The 17686-nt window shown below is 45.1% G+C and overlaps 1 protein-coding gene across 2 annotated transcripts; it reads left to right on the top strand.

Moving 5' to 3' along the window:
• Positions 1 to 189: 189 nt before the first annotated feature.
• hdlbpb (high density lipoprotein binding protein b) lies at positions 190 to 16013 on the top strand. 2 transcript variants are annotated; one of them, XM_071460036.1, is made up of 28 exons: positions 190 to 321; positions 2092 to 2171; positions 3427 to 3528; positions 3740 to 3891; positions 4151 to 4366; positions 5276 to 5482; positions 5833 to 6048; positions 7378 to 7584; positions 7730 to 7837; positions 8127 to 8231; positions 8514 to 8592; positions 9299 to 9438; positions 9546 to 9650; positions 9757 to 9870; positions 9958 to 10044; positions 10333 to 10464; positions 10816 to 11034; positions 11206 to 11427; positions 11655 to 11873; positions 12141 to 12282; positions 12593 to 12720; positions 12816 to 12920; positions 13112 to 13246; positions 13462 to 13605; positions 13762 to 13941; positions 14080 to 14196; positions 14313 to 14471; positions 14622 to 16013. In XM_071460036.1, the coding sequence occupies exons 3-28, from the start codon at positions 3453 to 3455 to the stop codon at positions 14712 to 14714; spliced, it is 3807 nt and encodes a 1268-aa protein (XP_071316137.1). In that variant the 5' UTR covers positions 190 to 321; positions 2092 to 2171; positions 3427 to 3452; the 3' UTR covers positions 14715 to 16013. The 2 variants fall into 2 exon arrangements, with proteins under 2 accessions (XP_071316137.1, XP_071316138.1); XM_071460037.1 differs by having other exon boundaries at positions 317 to 450.
• Positions 16014 to 17686: the final 1673 nt, after the last annotated feature.

The following is a 17686-nucleotide window of genomic DNA, read 5'->3' as shown; positions in this document are numbered from 1 at the left end:
TGATGGTGGTGAGACGTTACATGGCCTAATAACTTCAGACGTTCTGTCGTTTATCGATGACCAGTCGGGACACCACCTCTGTCCCTCCCAGCTGAATGTAAGGACAGAGCGAGCACACTGACATGAACACTATGTAGATCTATTTGACTTGGATGTTCCTGTTGCGCAAAGATACTGCGGCATTTTGCTTTATACTCGGTGAGTCGCAGTGCATGCTCGTATCACTCCGCCGGCAGAGGAAATGCTCCTAGACCAATCACATCTGTGTTTACACCATCACCTGTCAAACACACACCCTCTGCTATATTTTCTCTCTGAAAGGTAGGACTCCTCTGTTTATTTTATTGTTCGCTTTTATCTAAATGTGATCACAGCGGAGGAAGCCAGAGCCCGGGCACGGTGGCGAGAACGCCGGCTCGACTGCAACGAGAAGCGGCCAGGGTTAGCAAGGTTAGCGCCCCTGGAGCTAGCGAGCTGGAGCTGGTTATCTGCCCGCCCGGCTTGTTTCTTTTTTTTTTTTAGCCGATTATCATAAAGTCCTTGCGCCTAATCATCCCCGGCCTGAGGTCGGAGCCAAGTGATGTGTGTTAGCTTAGCGAACACGTCTAACCAATATCTGAAACCCTTGGCTTATGTTCGCCAGCGTTAGCAGATGGTAACTTAGCCTTCGAGCTAACCGGCCATGCAGCGCATCCTCAAGCTAGCAAGAAAAGCCGTTAGTCGGTCAGAGAGAGGTGCTCTTAGCGGGGTCCTTAGCCAGCACCGTGCACGGCTGCATTAATGTCGCCGTCTGTGTTTCTTATTCATCTGCAAGGCACTGATAAGTGGTATCGATAGCCACAGTTAGCGTCAGACTGTGATGCGGTGAGCCGAGCGCTCTTTGTTTCTGTCCTTCCTTTCAAGTTTCTCGCTTTATTTGGTTTCAGTGTCGTTATTAGCGAACTAACATTTAGGCAGAGGATGGAGATGCACAGTAGGACACGTACGACTGTAAGTTAGTCAAAGGTGGAAGAAGAGTTGAGACCCATTACTTAAGTAAAAGTAACAAAACCACCACCTAAACATCCATCACCCATCATTAGAGATAGAGACATGCTTATATAAAGTTATGTTACCATGTAGTTGCATTAACTATTACTAAGGTATTAATGTGGAGCAGCCTTGTACAGTTGTATTAGGTTCAGGTGGAGCTACTTTTAGTCTTTTTGTTGTAGTGTCATCTGTAAGAGTACATCATGTTTTATAAGGTCATTAGAGGTTTTGCATACACAGTCTTCTTCTGCATAGTAAGTAGCTGTAAAATAAATGTAGATGGGGATATAGATGGATGAAGAGTACTTATATTTGCCCCTGAAATGTGGTGATGTAGAAGTCTAAAGTAGCTATAAGTGGAAATGCATGAAAAGTACTTGTGTGAATGTGCTGTCTATATTCCACCACTGCTCTTCACATACCCTTTTACTCTTTTGTTTCCATTTAAGTAGCTTTAAGACTATTTAAATAACCCTTTTCACGCTGTCTGACAGTATCGTATATCAGCTTGTTCCACCTCCTCACTTAAAGTAGTGAGGGAAATATTCTGACCCGAGACTACATGTTTTTATGGCTGCACTGTTGCATCAAATGATAATATTCTCCAGGTCTTGCAGATTATTTTTGTACATGTTTTCCCCAAATTCCAGCCTGGAATATTTGCTGCCTTTGGAAATTTAGGGAGCGACACTATAATGTAAACCGAATTTCAATCTTTGGCTGCGCAGCATGAGTTTGTGATGTGTGAAATATTGAGAGAAAAAGAGGCTTCGTGATTTTTATTCACCAAGCGCTTGTAAAAAAAAGTCACATCATGTGGTCACATTTGCTCGCCCATGTCACTGAACTGAATTAGTGAAAAACTATAAAGGAGGGACCATCGGCAGAGAGATGTGGAGAAGGGAGGGGAGGGAAAAGGAGGGGAGCGAATCAGATCCAGACAGTATAAGATGCAGTGCAGTGTGGGTGTTTACAGTATTAGCCTAACCTGTGTGCTGTAGAGCTTTTTGATTTACAGTGTTCACTTTCGCTCACTTCTTTCCCCTGCTGTGCATCCAGGAGCTGAAACACACACTCACACTGAAGCGCCTACGGTAGCCGCTAACTGGACGGACTCTCTGGCAATTGACCTTTTGCAGGTAAGCCCAGACTCACTTTGTGCAATGTGTTAGACTGAGCTTCGTCTGCTTGAGCTCAGAGTTTATAGTCGGTGTTGTTGTATATTTCCCAAGAGGTTTGTGTCTTATTCTTTTCATACTGCAGTTATTTCTCTTGGCTTTTGGAAGGGGTCAGACAGCGTCTTTACAAGCAGGAACAAATTTCATGTGCCGCTTATGATCTGAATACACACTGGGAGCAAATGGTAACATTTCAGGAGAAAAGCCCTACTGGAACCTTTCACAGATTTGAGATAATAAAACAACACAAAGTCACTGTTGTGCTCAGTCAGAAGCATCATGCAGCAGATCCACAGATAAATTTGCATGCCTGTTTATGAATGAGCAAAACATCTTGGCTGTAAAGCAAAAAATATTGAATAAAAGTGAGCGTTTCCTTTCATTCTGGAACAGCTGGACCTTTATTTCGGAACATGACTTTTATTTTTAAAGTTTTAGAAACCAGAAAAAGAAGTCAGAGATGTGAGAGATTAAACTTGTTTTCCACCATCAACTGTTAATTGAAGCCCAATGCTTATGGGGATCTTGTAAATGTGTGCTTTTAAGCTTTCAATTGCTTTTTTTTTTTATTGCTTTGCTTGCAGGTAGTAGCCATAAAAAAAAGCTATATTCTCACTAACTCACAAGAACGTCTTTGTGTTCCTGAAATTGGTCTCAGCCGGTGGAGCAGTGCAAAGATCTGCAGATTTGGGGTTTCTTTTTTTTAAAAAATGCTCTGGGAAGAGTTGCTTGACCCGGCTGTACCAATGTAAGCGAAGATCCTGTGATTCTGCATCACAAGGAATGTCAGCAGCGGTTGTTTTTTGGTCTAGGACGGCTCTTAGAGCATGACTTGTGATAACCCTGTCCCTGAGGCTTCGTGTCAGCGTGTGTTTGTCTGAGGCTTGTAAAGTGTTAATTGGAGCACACCTCAGGTGTAGGGTGCTGCATCGGTGCACTGTAGCAATGCCACAGAGGCAACCTCAATCTTCTGGGGCTTGTGGAAAGCAGTCCTTGAGAATATAAAACAGTGCATTCAAGGGAGGGAAGAAGAACATCAGAGACACAGTTGTAAATAGGCCTCTGTCTGTATTTTTGATGGCTTTTTGCTCTTGGATCACCCACTCACTATTTAATGAATATGATATTTCATGCACATACAGCAACTAACCTCCTCCTCAGAGATTAAAGGGTGTGATTTATTCATGCTTTTGCACTTCATCCTTCCCCACCTCAGTGGAATAGCGGAATAAGTCTTGAACCATGAGCTCAGTGGCAGTGTTGACCCCGGAAAGCTTTGCAGAGCATCGCAGTGGCCTCAAGGACCAGGAGATTACAGGTAACCTGTCATCTGTTATCTGTTTCTACTTTTGTTCCAGCCCAAGAGAAACATTTAGATTTTCTCCTACTGGCCTTTGTGTATGTGCAGTGCAGTTTTCAAATGCCTCATCTCTTTGTAGTTATTGGTGTCTCTCTTTTCATTCGAATCATCTTGTATTCATCCCTCTTTTGCCATCCTTACTTTCTTTACCTTTGTTTCTCGGGGCCAGGCTGCGTCCCAGAGGATGAGGCCTACATCCCCACCTACCTGGAGGCCTTCCCTCCGCTGCCGGAGAAGGGAGCACCAGGAGAGAAGGCCGGGGAGCCGGCTTCAGCGTGGGGCAGCAAGATCAGGCCCATCAAAGCCTCTGTCATCACCCAGGTCAAACAGCCACTGACACAAACAGACGCACCTCTGTTTAAAAGCATACATGTGCAAATGTTACAAGTGAATACACACACACACACACACACACAGGAGAAAGAAGGAAAGTCTTCATTGCCTGTGTCCAGTTTCTCATTTGCAAATTGTTTACAATTTATGCAAAAAGAAAGTATTTCCTCACCATAGCAACAAATAAGCAAAGGAGACTTGTAGTCTGATATCTGATCTTCCCCTCCAACCTGCCCCGTCACTCCAGGTGTTCCATGTGCCCCTGGAGGAGCGTCGCTACAAGGACAACAGCCAGTTTGGGGAGGGCGAGGAGGCCAAAGTGTGCCTGGACATCATGCAGCGGACGGGGGCCCACATCGAGCTGTCCCTGGCTAAAGACCAGGGCCTGTCCATCATGGTCACGGGCAAACTGGACTCTGTCATGAAGGCTCGCAAGGAAATTGTGGCTCGCCTGCAGACACAGGTAAATGCACCGTATTTGTTTGTGCTTACATTATGTGAAATGCCTAAATTGTGAGATGCTGAGGTGTAGATCTACTGATAAAGCTGTCTTTCTGCTGACATAAGCACAGCACATGACTATCAGAAAGCAATTTGAAACTAGGAATAAATCAGCAAGTATAGGCTTTACTCAGTGCCTGGCTACTTTGACTTAAAGTTGTGATATTAAAGCATAAAGTACTGTAACAACTTGGAAAAGCCTATTTCAGAATTTTGCATCTCAGTATATTTTCTGACAATTATGTCTGCAACAATGTGTATTATATATATAGAGAGAGATGTTAAATTCTTTTATCTTGGCCCTCATCGTCTGTTTTTGTCCACCTGAACAAAATGGTATCACAGAAGTTAATGTAGAGGAGATAACTAAAAACAAAGTTACACAAGGATAGTTAGTATTAGCTGCAGATGGAAAACTACTTACTGTGCAGGGAGGCCAGTTTAGGACAAAAAATTGAGCTGGAAAATGACCGTCAGCTCCCAGAGGTGGGCTTTCCAGGCTTCAGCAGCAAACATGCTGATTTCCACTTCAATAGGTGCACGGAGGTCCAGCTGTTTAGCTGAGCTGCAGTTATCGATACAATAGCGCAGGAAAACACTCCGTCCTCTTCGCAAAGTCGAACTCCTCTGTTTTTGTTTACCTACCGAGTGAGCACTTCATGTGAAAACTGTTTCATTGCTTAAGAAACTGAATGTGAAATCTGAAACTGCTGCATCAGCAGTTGTGGTTTTTATGGATACGTCTGCACCTTAACTCATCAGAGAGATTTATATAATGCTAATAAAGTCAGTTCAGGCCCTCATCCACTGTTTCACTGCCTGTTTCCACTGCGTAACACCCTCGCTCATGTTCTCCCTGACGCTTCCCCAGGCCTCAGCTACGGTCGCCATCCCCAAGGAGCACCATCGTTTCGTCATCGGCAAGAACGGCGAGAAGCTGCAGGAGCTGGAGCTGAAGACGGCCACAAAGATCGCTATTCCACGTCCTGACGACCCCAGTGCCAACATCCGCATCACTGGCACCAAGGAGGGCATCGAGAAGGCTCGCCATGAGATCCTTCTCATCTCTGCTGAACAGGTGAGCCCTGTACATTTAAAAAATGTAGGAATACAAACCGAAATAGTTGAAGTTTTTCTGGAGTTGCATTGGAATAAAAAATAAATGAATATAAATACTCCCTTTATTAGGTATTTTTGATTGATTGGGTCTGACTCATCAGGTCATCAGGAGCCATTAAGACTGAAACTGTCTTTTCATAGATACTAATTAACCTGATTGAATATTAAATTTAATACTCTATCGCTCTCCAATAGTGGAAGCCACTTCTTTGAAAACCGATATTTACAAATTCTCCTGTTTGTTCAACTCTTTGCTGATTCCCCTCCTCCCTCCCTCCTCCTCCTCTTCCTCCTCCTCCTCCTCCTCAGGACAAGCGTGCAGTGGAGCGTCTGTCCCTGGAGAAGGCCTTCCACCCCTTCATCGCTGGCGCCCACAACCGGCTGGTGCAGGAGCTGAGCCAGGAGACGGGCGCCCGCATCAGCATCCCTCCGCCCAGCCTGCCCAAGGACGAGATCGTCATCACCGGGGAGAAGGAGGCTGTCGCCCTGGCGGTCAACCGCATTCGAGCCATCTACGACGACAAGGTGTGTTTACTGGGGAAGGATCACAGAGATCATGTCACGCCAATTCTAACTAAATTAACCTGGCGCCTGATTGAGTTTAGAATTGATTTGTATTGTTTAATTGATTAGCTTCAGTTTAGATAACAGAGCTTTCATGTCCATACGGTTCAGGGTTTACCTGCAGCATTCACAGTTCTGTAGCTTAACCCTCCCCTTTTATTTGCTGTCTTTGTGTCTCTACTGCCAAAAATACCAAAATAATCTTTAAAACTGTAGCTCTAATTTATGTTTTTATGTTAGATTATTTTTCTGCAGCTGCTTTTTTGCTTTTGTTTTTTTTTTGTCTCCATATTTGTTTCAATAAGTGCTCAAAATATTTTCCTTCAGTCACTGATGGTGATTATTTTTTAATCACTTTTTTTGTCTTTTTCATGAAAATTTCAAAGTGCTCTAAATTAAGAACGCAGAAAAAAACATCATTGGAAGCATAGAAGGAAAAACAAAAGCAAACCCAAACACAAAAATTCAAGTACAGTTAACGAAAGTCAGTCAAACATGAGACAAGTCTCAGTGGTTTGTTTACATTCCTACGGCCTCGTGTTCTTGATCCAATCAGACGTTTTCTGATTCGCTCAGTAATTCATGCCAACTTTTAGTCTGTGCTACACTTGCATTCAGGTGTTGCTGTTACCGGGGGAGACTTGCTGTGAGCGAGCAGGTTGCGGCTCAGTTTCGGGCTGAATGGCAGGACACACATGTGACTGCAGATGTTCACTTTGTGGTTCACCACTTCAACCACTTGTTCACGCTGCAGCTGAGGGCTCAAAAACTCATCTACAGCAAAACCTGTTTTGGTGCAGTTAGAAAACCTGTTATCACTGTTACAAGAAACTACAAAAGATGGACAGATGAAACATGGAGAGGAAGTGTGTGTTTGTGTGTGTGCGTGTGTGTGTGCGCGCACCAGATGAGCGCTGGTGATAGGCAAGCCGGAGATAATGTGGAGAGAAAATTGGATTTCGCCAGAGAACAACAGGATGGGAATGCTAATTTGATTCAGTGCATATGTATGAGAGGCAAAACAAATACACTTTCTCTGCTTTCAATCACTCTGTCGCTCTTCTCTCCCTCTCTGCTCATCTTTATTTCCCCTGCTTCTAAATCCACCTTCTCCCTCTGTTCACCCAGCCTCTCTCTGCTCTGTCCTTCCTGTTTCCTGTCTTTCATTTCTCTTTCTTTCTCCTGTTGTATTCTCATCCATCCCTCATTTTTGCCACTTCCTCTTACCATGTATTTTTTTTTTTTCATGCTGCTCATGACTTAAAATCTTGTCCCCTGCCCGCTCTGCAGAAGAGGAAGACCACCACCATCTCTGTTGAGGTGAAGAAGTCTCAGCATAAGTACATCATAGGTCCAAAGGGCAACACCCTGCAGGAGATCCTGGAGGCCACGGGCGTGTCCGTGGAGATGCCCCCTCTGGACTCCGGCTCAGAGACCATCATCCTCAGGGGGGAGCCTGACAAGCTGGGACCAGCACTCACACAGGTCTACGCCAAGGTGAGGAGGAGAGAGGGGAGGTGTGTGACATGGGGTGGAGAAATCAAAAAAGCAGAGACAGCAAATCTCTCTGTAACCTGTAGATAATACATTCATAATAGTGGGTTTGTGAATGTAACTTGTTTTGGTTTTGGTCTCTGCGCAGGCTAAGAGCGTGATGGTGGTGGAGGTGACCGCTCCAGCCTGGCTGCATCGCTTCATCATCGGCAAGAAGGGACAGAACATTGGGCGGATCACGCAGCAGCTACCCCGGGTAAGAGCAGAGCGAGAGAGGAGGGGGTGAGGAGAGAGATGAAACAGGCAGGCAGGGTGTGGGATCCTTTATCTGGTCAAATGGGACCAAGTAAAACAGAAAATGATGAACAGCGCGTGTGAAGATCTGATGTAGGAGGTGAAGAGGGAGGGAAAAGTGGCAGCATGGCAGAGGGTACTTCATGATGGAAACTTGTGCTTAATTAACTGTGACACTGAGGAGGATCAGCACATGGGGGAGCAGGAGAAGTGGCTCTTTGATCATGTTGTCTTTATTTGTGTGTGTGTAGGTTCACATCGAGTTTACGGACGGTGAGGAGCGCATCAGCCTGGAGGGGCCTACAGAGGAGGTGGAGCAGGCTCAGGCTCAGATACAGGAGATCATCAAGGACCTGGTCAGCACACGCACACACACACACACACACTCACTCACACACGGAGCCAAGTTCCCCTGCACTGAAAAAAAGGGAAAATTCAGAATTATTAATTGCTAATTGCTTTAATGGTGGCTTAGATGTAACACACCCACTATGACTTATGAGAGAGTTTTTTTCGCTCAAAGCATAGAACACCTGAGAAACACGAAGGAAGCGACAGATTCAACAGGATGCAGCTGTGTACCACTGAGAACGATGTGCAACTTTAATGACAAATCTTAAATCTCACTCTCTGTTCAGCTGGTGAGGATGGACTACACTGAAGTCATCATAGACCAGCGCTTCCACAGGCACCTCATCGGAAAGAACGGAGCCAACAGTGAGTAAACCTCTGATCTGATGATCTCTCCTCCGCTGGGGCTCAGTGTTTGAATGTTAGTGGGGGCAGCCATTTTTAAATAGGTGAGCTTTCAGTTAGGATAAGGTGCTTTGGTGAAAACATCCACCACATTCAATGTAAACACACATTCACACAGATCAATTTATTTGCTATATAATTGCTAATAATCTGAGGGGTTTAAAGGTATCTGATAATTCATGTCAGTTAAAGGAGCTACTTGTACGTTCTGCTATTGCTACATAGCTAATGTTAGCATTAACAGACAACTCCCCCAATCTGCCTTGAAGCGCTGAGAGGGCGTATTATAACCTCTCGCCTTGTAAACGCAACAATGCTGGACAGTCGAGTCAAGCAACAATCACCACCACCTGTTCCTACTCCACTACTCTAGTAGTGAAAAGTTTTCACAGTGTGATACAGGAGTGGTGTGGCAAGTTTTATGAACATCACCCATTTTTTTTCCACCAGGAAAAGTGTCCAGTATTGAATTTGTTTTTAACCCTACAAAATCAATTAGAGTGCAGGACAATCTTTTTACAGCCACGTATCAAAGCTACAGGAGGTTGGTGTTTGATCCTCTAAAGATGTGGGTGTCGACCTCTGGCACATCTTTGAGAATTTACCCTGCTCTTCATTTCTTCACCACCTTGTCTTCCTGCTCACTTCTCCCTCCTCCTCCCTGCAGTCAATCGGATCAAGGAGCAGTACAAAGTGTCAGTACGAATCCCTCAGGACTCGGACCGAAGTGGTCTGGTCCGGATCGAAGGAGACCCTAAAGGAGTCCAGCTGGCACGCAGAGAGCTCATTGAGATGGTCCAGAGAATGGTGAGAATTGGATCGAAGTTTAGGTTTAGTCATTCATTAAATCATACTGGTCGACATGAACCAAAAAAGAGTCATCACTTATGTTCGCACTTCTTTCTCGGTCCCAGGAAAACGAGCGCACCAAAGACCTGATCGTGGAGCAGAAGTTCCATCGGACAATCATCGGCCAGAAGGGAGAAAAGATCAAAGAAGTTCGAGACAAGTTCCCCGAGGTGACCCTTCCTGCACTTCATCTCACCTGGACGTCATAAATAATAAAGCAATTTGTTTGACCGAGTTGCAATTTAATTTGATGAGTATTACCTCATCGACTTCCAGGTCATTATCAACTTCCCCGACCCATCACAGAAGAGTGACATCGTCCAGCTAAGAGGGCCGAAGAACGAGGTGGAGAAATGTGCCAAGTTCCTCCAGAAGATCATCGCCGACCTGGTACGAGCCACCACTGCCTGATGTTGTCTCTTTGTCTGTCTCAGTGTCTCTGCTCTTGACTTCACAGCAGCTTTCTTTCTTTTTCAGATTGAGAACAGCTTCTCACTCTCTGTTCCCATCTTCAAGCAGTTTCACAAAAACATAATTGGTAAGGGCGGCGCCAACATCAAAAAGGTGAGACTTTGAAGTCTTTGAGCCACTTAGAATGATTAGATTATCAAAAGCTGTGTGTTGATCAAACATTTACCTGTATCATATTTTGTGATATCGCACGGGCAATAATTTCATCACACGATTTTTCATGTCTGAGCTTCTGATTCTGTTGAAGGCAATCTTCATAGTCACGGTGGTAGTTATGCTCAGTGTTGATAGTGTGGTTCAGATTAAAGACGCTTTCATCAGAACAAATGTTGCATCATCATGTTAAAGACAGAAAATAACAAAGGCTGTTTATGCCACCAGATCCGTGAAGAGACCAACACTAAGATCGACCTCCCGACAGAGAACAGTAACTCAGAGATGATCGTCATCACAGGCAAGAAGAGCAACTGTGAGGCAGCCAGAGACCGAATCCTCGCCATCCAGAGAGAACTGGTGAGAGAGCCGAGACCTCAGCGGCTGCTAATGTCATTTCTGCTGCTTTCAGGGTCTCTGGGAAAACAAACGCTTTTCTGTTTACCTTCCTTCACGTTCCACAAGTTATCCAGTTGACATGAGATTAAAATATGAATTCAAGGACGTGCCAACCACTTCCTGCAATATTCTCATTTGAATTTTAATGAGGACCTTTGTTTCACCTCTCTCTCTTCTCATCTCATCTCATTTAGATTTTAAGGAAGTGTTCACAAAATGCTGCTAACAAATGATCACTAGAATATTCTTCATTTTCAATCTTTAACCGCAAAATGTATTTTTTACTAAACTCACGATCTCTATCCATCCAAGGCCAACATCAAGGAGGCAGAGGTCGCCATCCCAGCCAAACTGCACAACTCTCTGATTGGCTCCAAAGGCTGCCTCGTGCGCTCCATCATGGAAGACTGCGGCGGCGTCCACATCCATTTCCCTTCTGAGGGCTCCGGCTCAGACAAGGTCACCATCAGAGGGCCTGCTGGAGAGGTGGAGAAGGCCAAGAAACAGCTGCTGCAGCTGGCGGAGGAAAAGGTTGGTGGGAGTGGGCAGAGAAAAGTTTGAGGACTAGTGGCTACAAAGAGTGAAAGAACAAAAGAGGTGCCTCAAAAATGACTCAGAAGTTTAGTTACTATAAAGAGAAGTGAAGGAGAGGGTAAATAGTTACATCCTTTTCCTGTCCTCTTTCCTTCCTGCCGTTTTCAGCAAGTCAACAACTTCACAGCTGAGCTCCAGGCAAAACCAGAATACCATAAATTCTTGATTGGCCGTGGTGGGGCAAATATCCGCCGTGTGCGGGACAAGACGGGGGCTCGAATCATCTTCCCGTCGCCGGATGACACAGAGCAGGAGCTGATCACCATCGTGGGGAAAGAGGAAGCGGTTCGTCAGGCTCAGAAGGAGCTGGAAAGTCTGGTCAAAAACCTGGTAATTATTCACTGCACGTGCTTCGTTCTGATCTTTGAATTACTTTTTAAATCTGAATATGTCCTTTAAAAACTGATCGAACAGATGGAAATTGCAAGAAAAAGAGGAAGAGGCCACCTGAAGGACAGCATGGAAAAAAAGTAGCTTCAAGCCTCGAATCTTCAGTGTCATATTCTTAAACATCCTCTTTCTTTCTTTCTTCCTTTCTTTGTTCTCTCCTCCTCCAGGATGATGTGGTGGAGGACAGCATGGTCGTGGACGTTCGCCACCACCGCCACTTTGTGTGTCGGAGAGGCCAGGTTCTGCGGGAGCTGGCGGAGGAGTACGGCGGCGTAGCTGTGAGCTTCCCTCGCACTGGAGTCAACAGCCAGCGGGTCACGCTGAAGGGAGCCAAGGACTGTGTGGAGGCTGCGAAGAAACGCATCCAGGAGATCATCGAGGACCTGGTGAGATACGTTCAAGAAAAAAAAAACACTTTGTGCCATTCAAAGTGTGTTTTTGCTGCATATTATCATTTTTGATTGTTTGCAAACTACTTGCGCATCGCTTTAGTCAAGCCACTTGGTTGCCATGGTAACCGGCTGATCTTGTGGCCTCATGTTTCGCTCAGTGATTTTTTTTCACATCCCGAAGTGATGGAAGCACAATCTGTGTTTGCCGTGGGCGCCGTTGTTACCCAGCTGCCTCCTCTCTTCCTCCCCTCTCTCGAGCAGGAGTCCCAGGTGAGCGTGGAGGTGGCCATCCCTCAGCGCTACCACCGCGCCATCATGGGGCCCAAGGGCTGCCGCATCCAGCACATCACGAGGGAGCACGAGGTTCAAATCAAGTTCCCCGAGAGAGACGACAGCGCCGCAGGTCAGAAACATAACACAAAAGAAATGTACCTGCCGCTGTGAGACTGAAACAGCTGTTCAGACGTTGCCACCACAAAGGCGGCACGAAAACAAAGCTCTGATATCTACTGTTTATTTTCCACCTGCCAACAACTAAATGTACTCAGAGTTGTTTTTATATGGGAAACATACGAGAGTGAAAGAACAAAAGAGGTGCCTCAAAAATGACTCAGAAGTTTAGTTACTATAAAGAGAAGCGAAGGAGAGGGTAAATAGTTACATCCTTTTCCTGTCCTCTTTCCTTCCTGCCGTTTTTCACGATAAAATTACAGGGCAGGAGGCTCCACCACACGAGAACGGCGAGGTCAGTCCAGAGGCAGAGTTTGTCCCCCGCAAGTGTGACATCATCACCATCTCTGGCAGGGCAGAAAAGTGCGAGCTGGCTAAAGCTGCCTTGCTGGTAGGCACTGGATTTTTTTTTCCTCGGTTACAGATGTGACACCGTCTGTCTTTTTCCCCTGCCAACAACGATCTCGTCTCTGCCTCCTGCTGCAGGCATTGGTGCCCATAACGGAGGACATCGAAGTGTCTTACGAGCTGCATCGCTACATCATTGGCCAGAAGGGCAGTGGAATCAGGAAGATGATGGAGGAGTACGAGGTTAGCTGACGCTCTGGTGCCACCTTCTGGCCGAGAGACAGGTCAAAAGGCCTGTGATGTAACAAGAACAGCTGGTTTAGACATTCTCGCATTTAAATGGTAACATTAATAAAATGTCGGAGTGTAAGTAAGAGGAAAATATAACAGATTGTTTGCGTGTGTTTGTGTCTGTTTGTGGTATGTATGTGCAGGTGAACATCTGGGTGCCGCAGCCTGAGAAGCAGCTGGATGTGATCAAGGTGACGGGTCTGGCAGCCAACGTGGAGCGAGCCAAACAGGGTCTGCTGGAGAGGGTCAAAGAGCTGCAGGCCGAGCAGGAGGACAGGGTGAACACACTTTAAAAATCACATTTCTGGTCCCAGAAAACCTCCTACAGTCCTTTTAATCAACACGTCTGAAGTTACAGAACTGTTTCCTGCTTATTCTTTTACATACAGATGTTCGAATTATAACGGCAGAGTTCGTAGGAAATGTAGACGTACTGTAAACATATTTTAGTATCTGAGGTCTCGCTGACCCTTGCTGCTCTGTGGTCTCCCAGGCTCTACGCAGCTTCAAGGTCACCATGTCTGTAGATCCCAAGTTTCATCCCAAGATCATCGGACGCAAGGGAGCCGTCATCTCTCAAATCAGAAAAGACCACGACGTCAGCATCCAGTTCCCTGACAAAGGAGACGAGCAGCAGGTGGGTGTCGTGTAGCCGATGTGGAAAGCTAGATGTACCTCAGGCTCCTTTCTTTCCCTCTGTTTACATGGAACTATCCTTTTTCATCTCAATCAATCACACGTCTCCTCCTGGTCCTGCATTTTTTTTTTTTCCATCCTCGGCCTCCCCTCTCAGGATGTGATCGTGATCTCGGGGTACGAGCGTAACGTGGAGGAGGCGCGTCAGGCCATCCAGCAGCTGGTGTCCGAGTTGCAGGAGATGGTGAGCCAAGACGTTCACCTGGACCCGAGGACTCACGCTCGCATCATCGGAGCCCGCGGCAAAGCCATCCGCAAGCTGATGGAGGAGTTCAAGGTTAGATGTTGGTTCACAGTTAAATTTCTACTCGGAGAAACTGATTCTATTTTAAATCATCGTATCTCATCTGTTTCTTTCTCGTTGTTGTGTTCCACTTCTATTGGAACCGTGTTCTCCACTTCTTTACGTTTTCAGGTGGATATCCGGTTCCCCCAGCCGGGTTCTGACGAGCCTGACAAAGTGACCGTGACGGGCCTTCCCGAGACTGTCGACAACGCCATCGACCACCTGCTCAACCTAGAGGAGGAATATGTGAGTTCACAGCTGAGGAAGCATCAGATACAAGTACACAAAAACTCCTCGGCAGCAGCAGAGCAGAGCTAAAGGAAGCTGTTTTTAAGAGCAGTTTTCTTCTCTCCTGTCTTCAGTTGCTCAGTGTGACAGAGACGGAGACCTTGGCGGCGTACATGAAGCCTCCGTCTCGCTATGGAGGGGGAGGAGGAGCAGGAGGCATGGACGATAGCAGCGGGGGTCCGGCGAAGGGCTTTGTGGTGCGGGACGCCCCCTGGAACGCAGCAGGGAACAAGGTGGGACGTGCAGATTTTTAGCTCTAATTTCTGGAGAAAGGGAGGGAGCTGAAGACAAAAAGTCATCTTAAATGTAGACTGATGAAAACTTTGCGTTGCATCCATGTCAGTTGTGTAGCGTCTCAAACTCCTTGTGTCTGTCTGTTCCAGGCTCCTGACATGAGCAGTGCAGAGGATTTCCCTACGTTTGGGACGGGCGTGGCCCCGAAACAAGCGTCGGCCTGGGGCCCCAAGAAGTTCTGAAGCCGCTCATCTGGAGGAAGACAAAAAAAAAAAAAAACCTTCTGTAAAGTAGATCATGAGAGACAAAACAAATCTCTAATCAAATTGCTGCTCGCCTTCCTTCCTTCTTCTCCTCCTCCTCCTCCTCCTCCTCCTCCTCTCCTTAGTGACCTCCCTTTGTCTCTCTTTCTCTGTAAACCCCCTGTACTGACCTCCCACAACCAGCCACAATGAATTCTGGGAGAACTATCCCTTCTTTTGTCCTTATCTGTCTCTCTTCTTAGTACCTCCACCTCCTCCTTCTCCTTGAGAGGGTTAAAAAAAAAAAAAAAAAAAAAAAAAAAGAACGTTGAATGCTCCCTTCATAGTTTCGCTGTCCCGCTCTGCCTCTCGGGTTGCACCACCCCTGCCGGTCCTGCTGAAACATTTACAAAAAAAAAAACAAACAACAGTTCCACTTTTTTCACCTCTGACTGCCAAACTCTCCCCACAGAAGCAAACGATCAGCTCACTGGAGTACGTTAGAAATGTTTCAACTCTTCAGAGCCTGTGGAGTCAGAGGGCACTGAGCAGCCACCCGAAACTAGGTGGTGGGTGATGGTGTTTCCAAGTTACGACAGCTCATTCTTGGATTTTTAAGCTTAAAAAAAAAAAAAAGAGGCCAGTGTGTGTTTTACTGTGCAAGAAGAGTTTGTAAACAACGGCATCTTTTAAGGTGCTTTTCCTGTGTTAGCTCACTTTTAATGTGGTGCAGCAGGTGAGGCAATGAGCTGTGTGTGTGTGTGTGTGTGTGTGTGTGTGCGCGTGTGTGTGTGTGTTGGTGGGTTCAGGAGTGCTCATTCACCCACAAAGTGTTTGTAGATTCCCCCCCCCCCCCTTTTTATTTCTTTCAGAGCTGGGAGCAAACAAACAGCTGCTGTAGTCGACTCTCTGGAGGCTTTTCTTTTTAAATCACGACAAAATCTAAAGATGATGAAGTCCTGCGCCGATCGTTTGTAATGAAGGTCGTTTTGTCACAACTGTTTATTTATTCAAAAAGGAGCCATTTTATTTGAACTACTGTGACCATGCATTTTTTTACAAAAGCACTCACTGTAGCTTGATGCTTAAAACCTTAAGTTTGGGAGTGAATGTTGTACGTCAGGGTTTTGGAGCATGTTACCAGTTATTATGTGTAAGTGTACAAAGAACTTTTGGCTATTTTTTTAAACTGTGGGATTTTTGTTGTTATTGGTTTCTGGCATATTTGGAAGACTGTATGTATGCGTGTGCGTGTGGAAGTTAAGATGTATATTTGAATGAAGCTGAACCAAACTTTTACATCGTCTTTGTCCGTTTGTGTCTCTTCTCGGAGCTGTTCTCAGAGCTCTTGTGGAGGTTTTTAACCCTCTTCAGCTCATCATTAACACTTGATGATTCCTGTCAATGTGCTCACAGTGCTGCTTAACCCCCCCCCCCCCCCCCCCTCTTAACACCCCCTTTAAAAAAAAAAAAAAAAAAAAAATTACTATCAACTGCTGCAATTTGGTTTCCCCTCGTACAAGTGCTTCTCACGTATGACGTGATATTTTGTAGCAAACACCTTTGTTGCCCCTTATTCCTTTGTCCAGTTATGAGATTTTAAAACGACACGTCCTGTTGCTAAACCTCACAGTTAGCCCAGATTTCAATTCGATAAATCAAAGCTTCGCTCCTGGAATCTTAAAGGAATAGTTGAACATTTTGAGAAAGATGCTTATTAGTGTTCTCTCTCACAATTTGATGAGAAGATTGATACCACTCTGACGTCTGGGTGTTAAAGTGGAGCTATGGTGTGGAGGCCAGTGACCTAGCTTAGCATAAAGACTGAAATCAGGAGGAAAAAATGGAGAAAATGCATCTACCAACACCACTAAAAAAAATCACAAATGAACACATTAAATCTCATTTAATCTGTACAAAAACAGAAATGGAAAAACTGCAAATTTTGGTTTTATAGGAAGTTATGTGCTAAAACTTTCTCTAGGTGAGCAGCCATTATTATGAGTAGAGATTACTCTATTGTGAACAGAAAATTTGTGTCCAATGAGAATTCAGACACTCACAGAAAGTGAGGGACAGCAAATATTGTGCACAGTCCTATAAACATTTAATTTCATTATTACTCTGACCTTTATATTTATGTGTGATTTTAACAGGTGTTGCTAAGCGTATTATTTCCACTTTGGAGAGAGGCAGGTTTATTTCCCCCATGTTTTCAGTCTTTATGCTAAGATAGGCTAACTGCCTCCAGCCACACTCAGACATGACAGTTGTATCCATCTTATCATCTTAACTCTTGGAAAAGAAGAGAAGCGTGTTTCCCAAAATGTTGAACTATTATTTGAAGTGAATTTTGAAGGGCCAGGAAGAGCTCAGGGTCAGAGTGAACAGCTCGAAGTCAGCGGACATTAAAACAAAAAGAAAACTCAGGGTCCAACTAATAAGTGAAAGCTGGTGCAAAAGTGTCTCTTTACAGCTGACAACAGATAAGTAAACTAAACCGACTATGCAACCCAACAGGATCATCCAGCAGATCACTGTCTGTTAGTGGTACGCTACTGTACTTAGCTAAAAGTACAGCATCATTACTCATGTTTGTGGCACAGCAGACCAGTAATTTGTCTATTTTTAGTTGTATAACTCTCGGCTGAGTCTCTCTGCATTTTTAAATTACTTCATGTGTGTCTGTTCTTACATGGCAGGACAGAGCTGCCCCTGAAGCAGCCACTATTTCTGTAAAAAGCTATGAAAAAAAACCCACTATTGGCCTTAATGAGTAATTAGTCTACAGCATTTTGGAAAAGGTGTGTTTGAGAAAGTATGCAACACTGCAATAACATGTCAGTGACCGGATTTTCTTTCCTACTCTAAATAAAATGTGGAAAAAAAAAAAAAGGAACCAGAAGCACCAGTAGGTTTTGTCTTTTCTTCATGGCATCTTTTTGTTTTACAACCCTTCCCAAAACAAAACC

Source organism: Trachinotus anak, unplaced genomic scaffold (genome assembly GCF_046630095.1).
Source record: "Trachinotus anak isolate AG129_WGS33_773 ecotype Australia unplaced genomic scaffold, CSIRO_AGI_Tana_v1 ptg000023l, whole genome shotgun sequence".
NCBI lineage: Eukaryota > Metazoa > Chordata > Actinopteri > Carangiformes > Carangidae > Trachinotus > Trachinotus anak.
This window is presented reverse-complemented; position numbering and strand designations above follow the sequence as displayed.

What these genes read in the sequence shown, in the direction of transcription:
- hdlbpb (XM_071460036.1), top strand. Translation starts at nt 3,453, where the DNA reads ATGAGCTCAGTGGCAGTGTTGACCCCGGAAAGCTTTGCAGAGCATCGC. An exon ending in TTCGAGACAAGTTCCCCGAG is followed by an intron (nt 9,651 to 9,756) that starts GTGACCCTTCCT and finishes ATCGACTTCCAG; the next exon opens with GTCATTATCAACTTCCCCGA. An exon ending in TGCAGCTGGCGGAGGAAAAG is followed by an intron (nt 11,035 to 11,205) that starts GTTGGTGGGAGT and finishes TGCCGTTTTCAG; the next exon opens with CAAGTCAACAACTTCACAGC.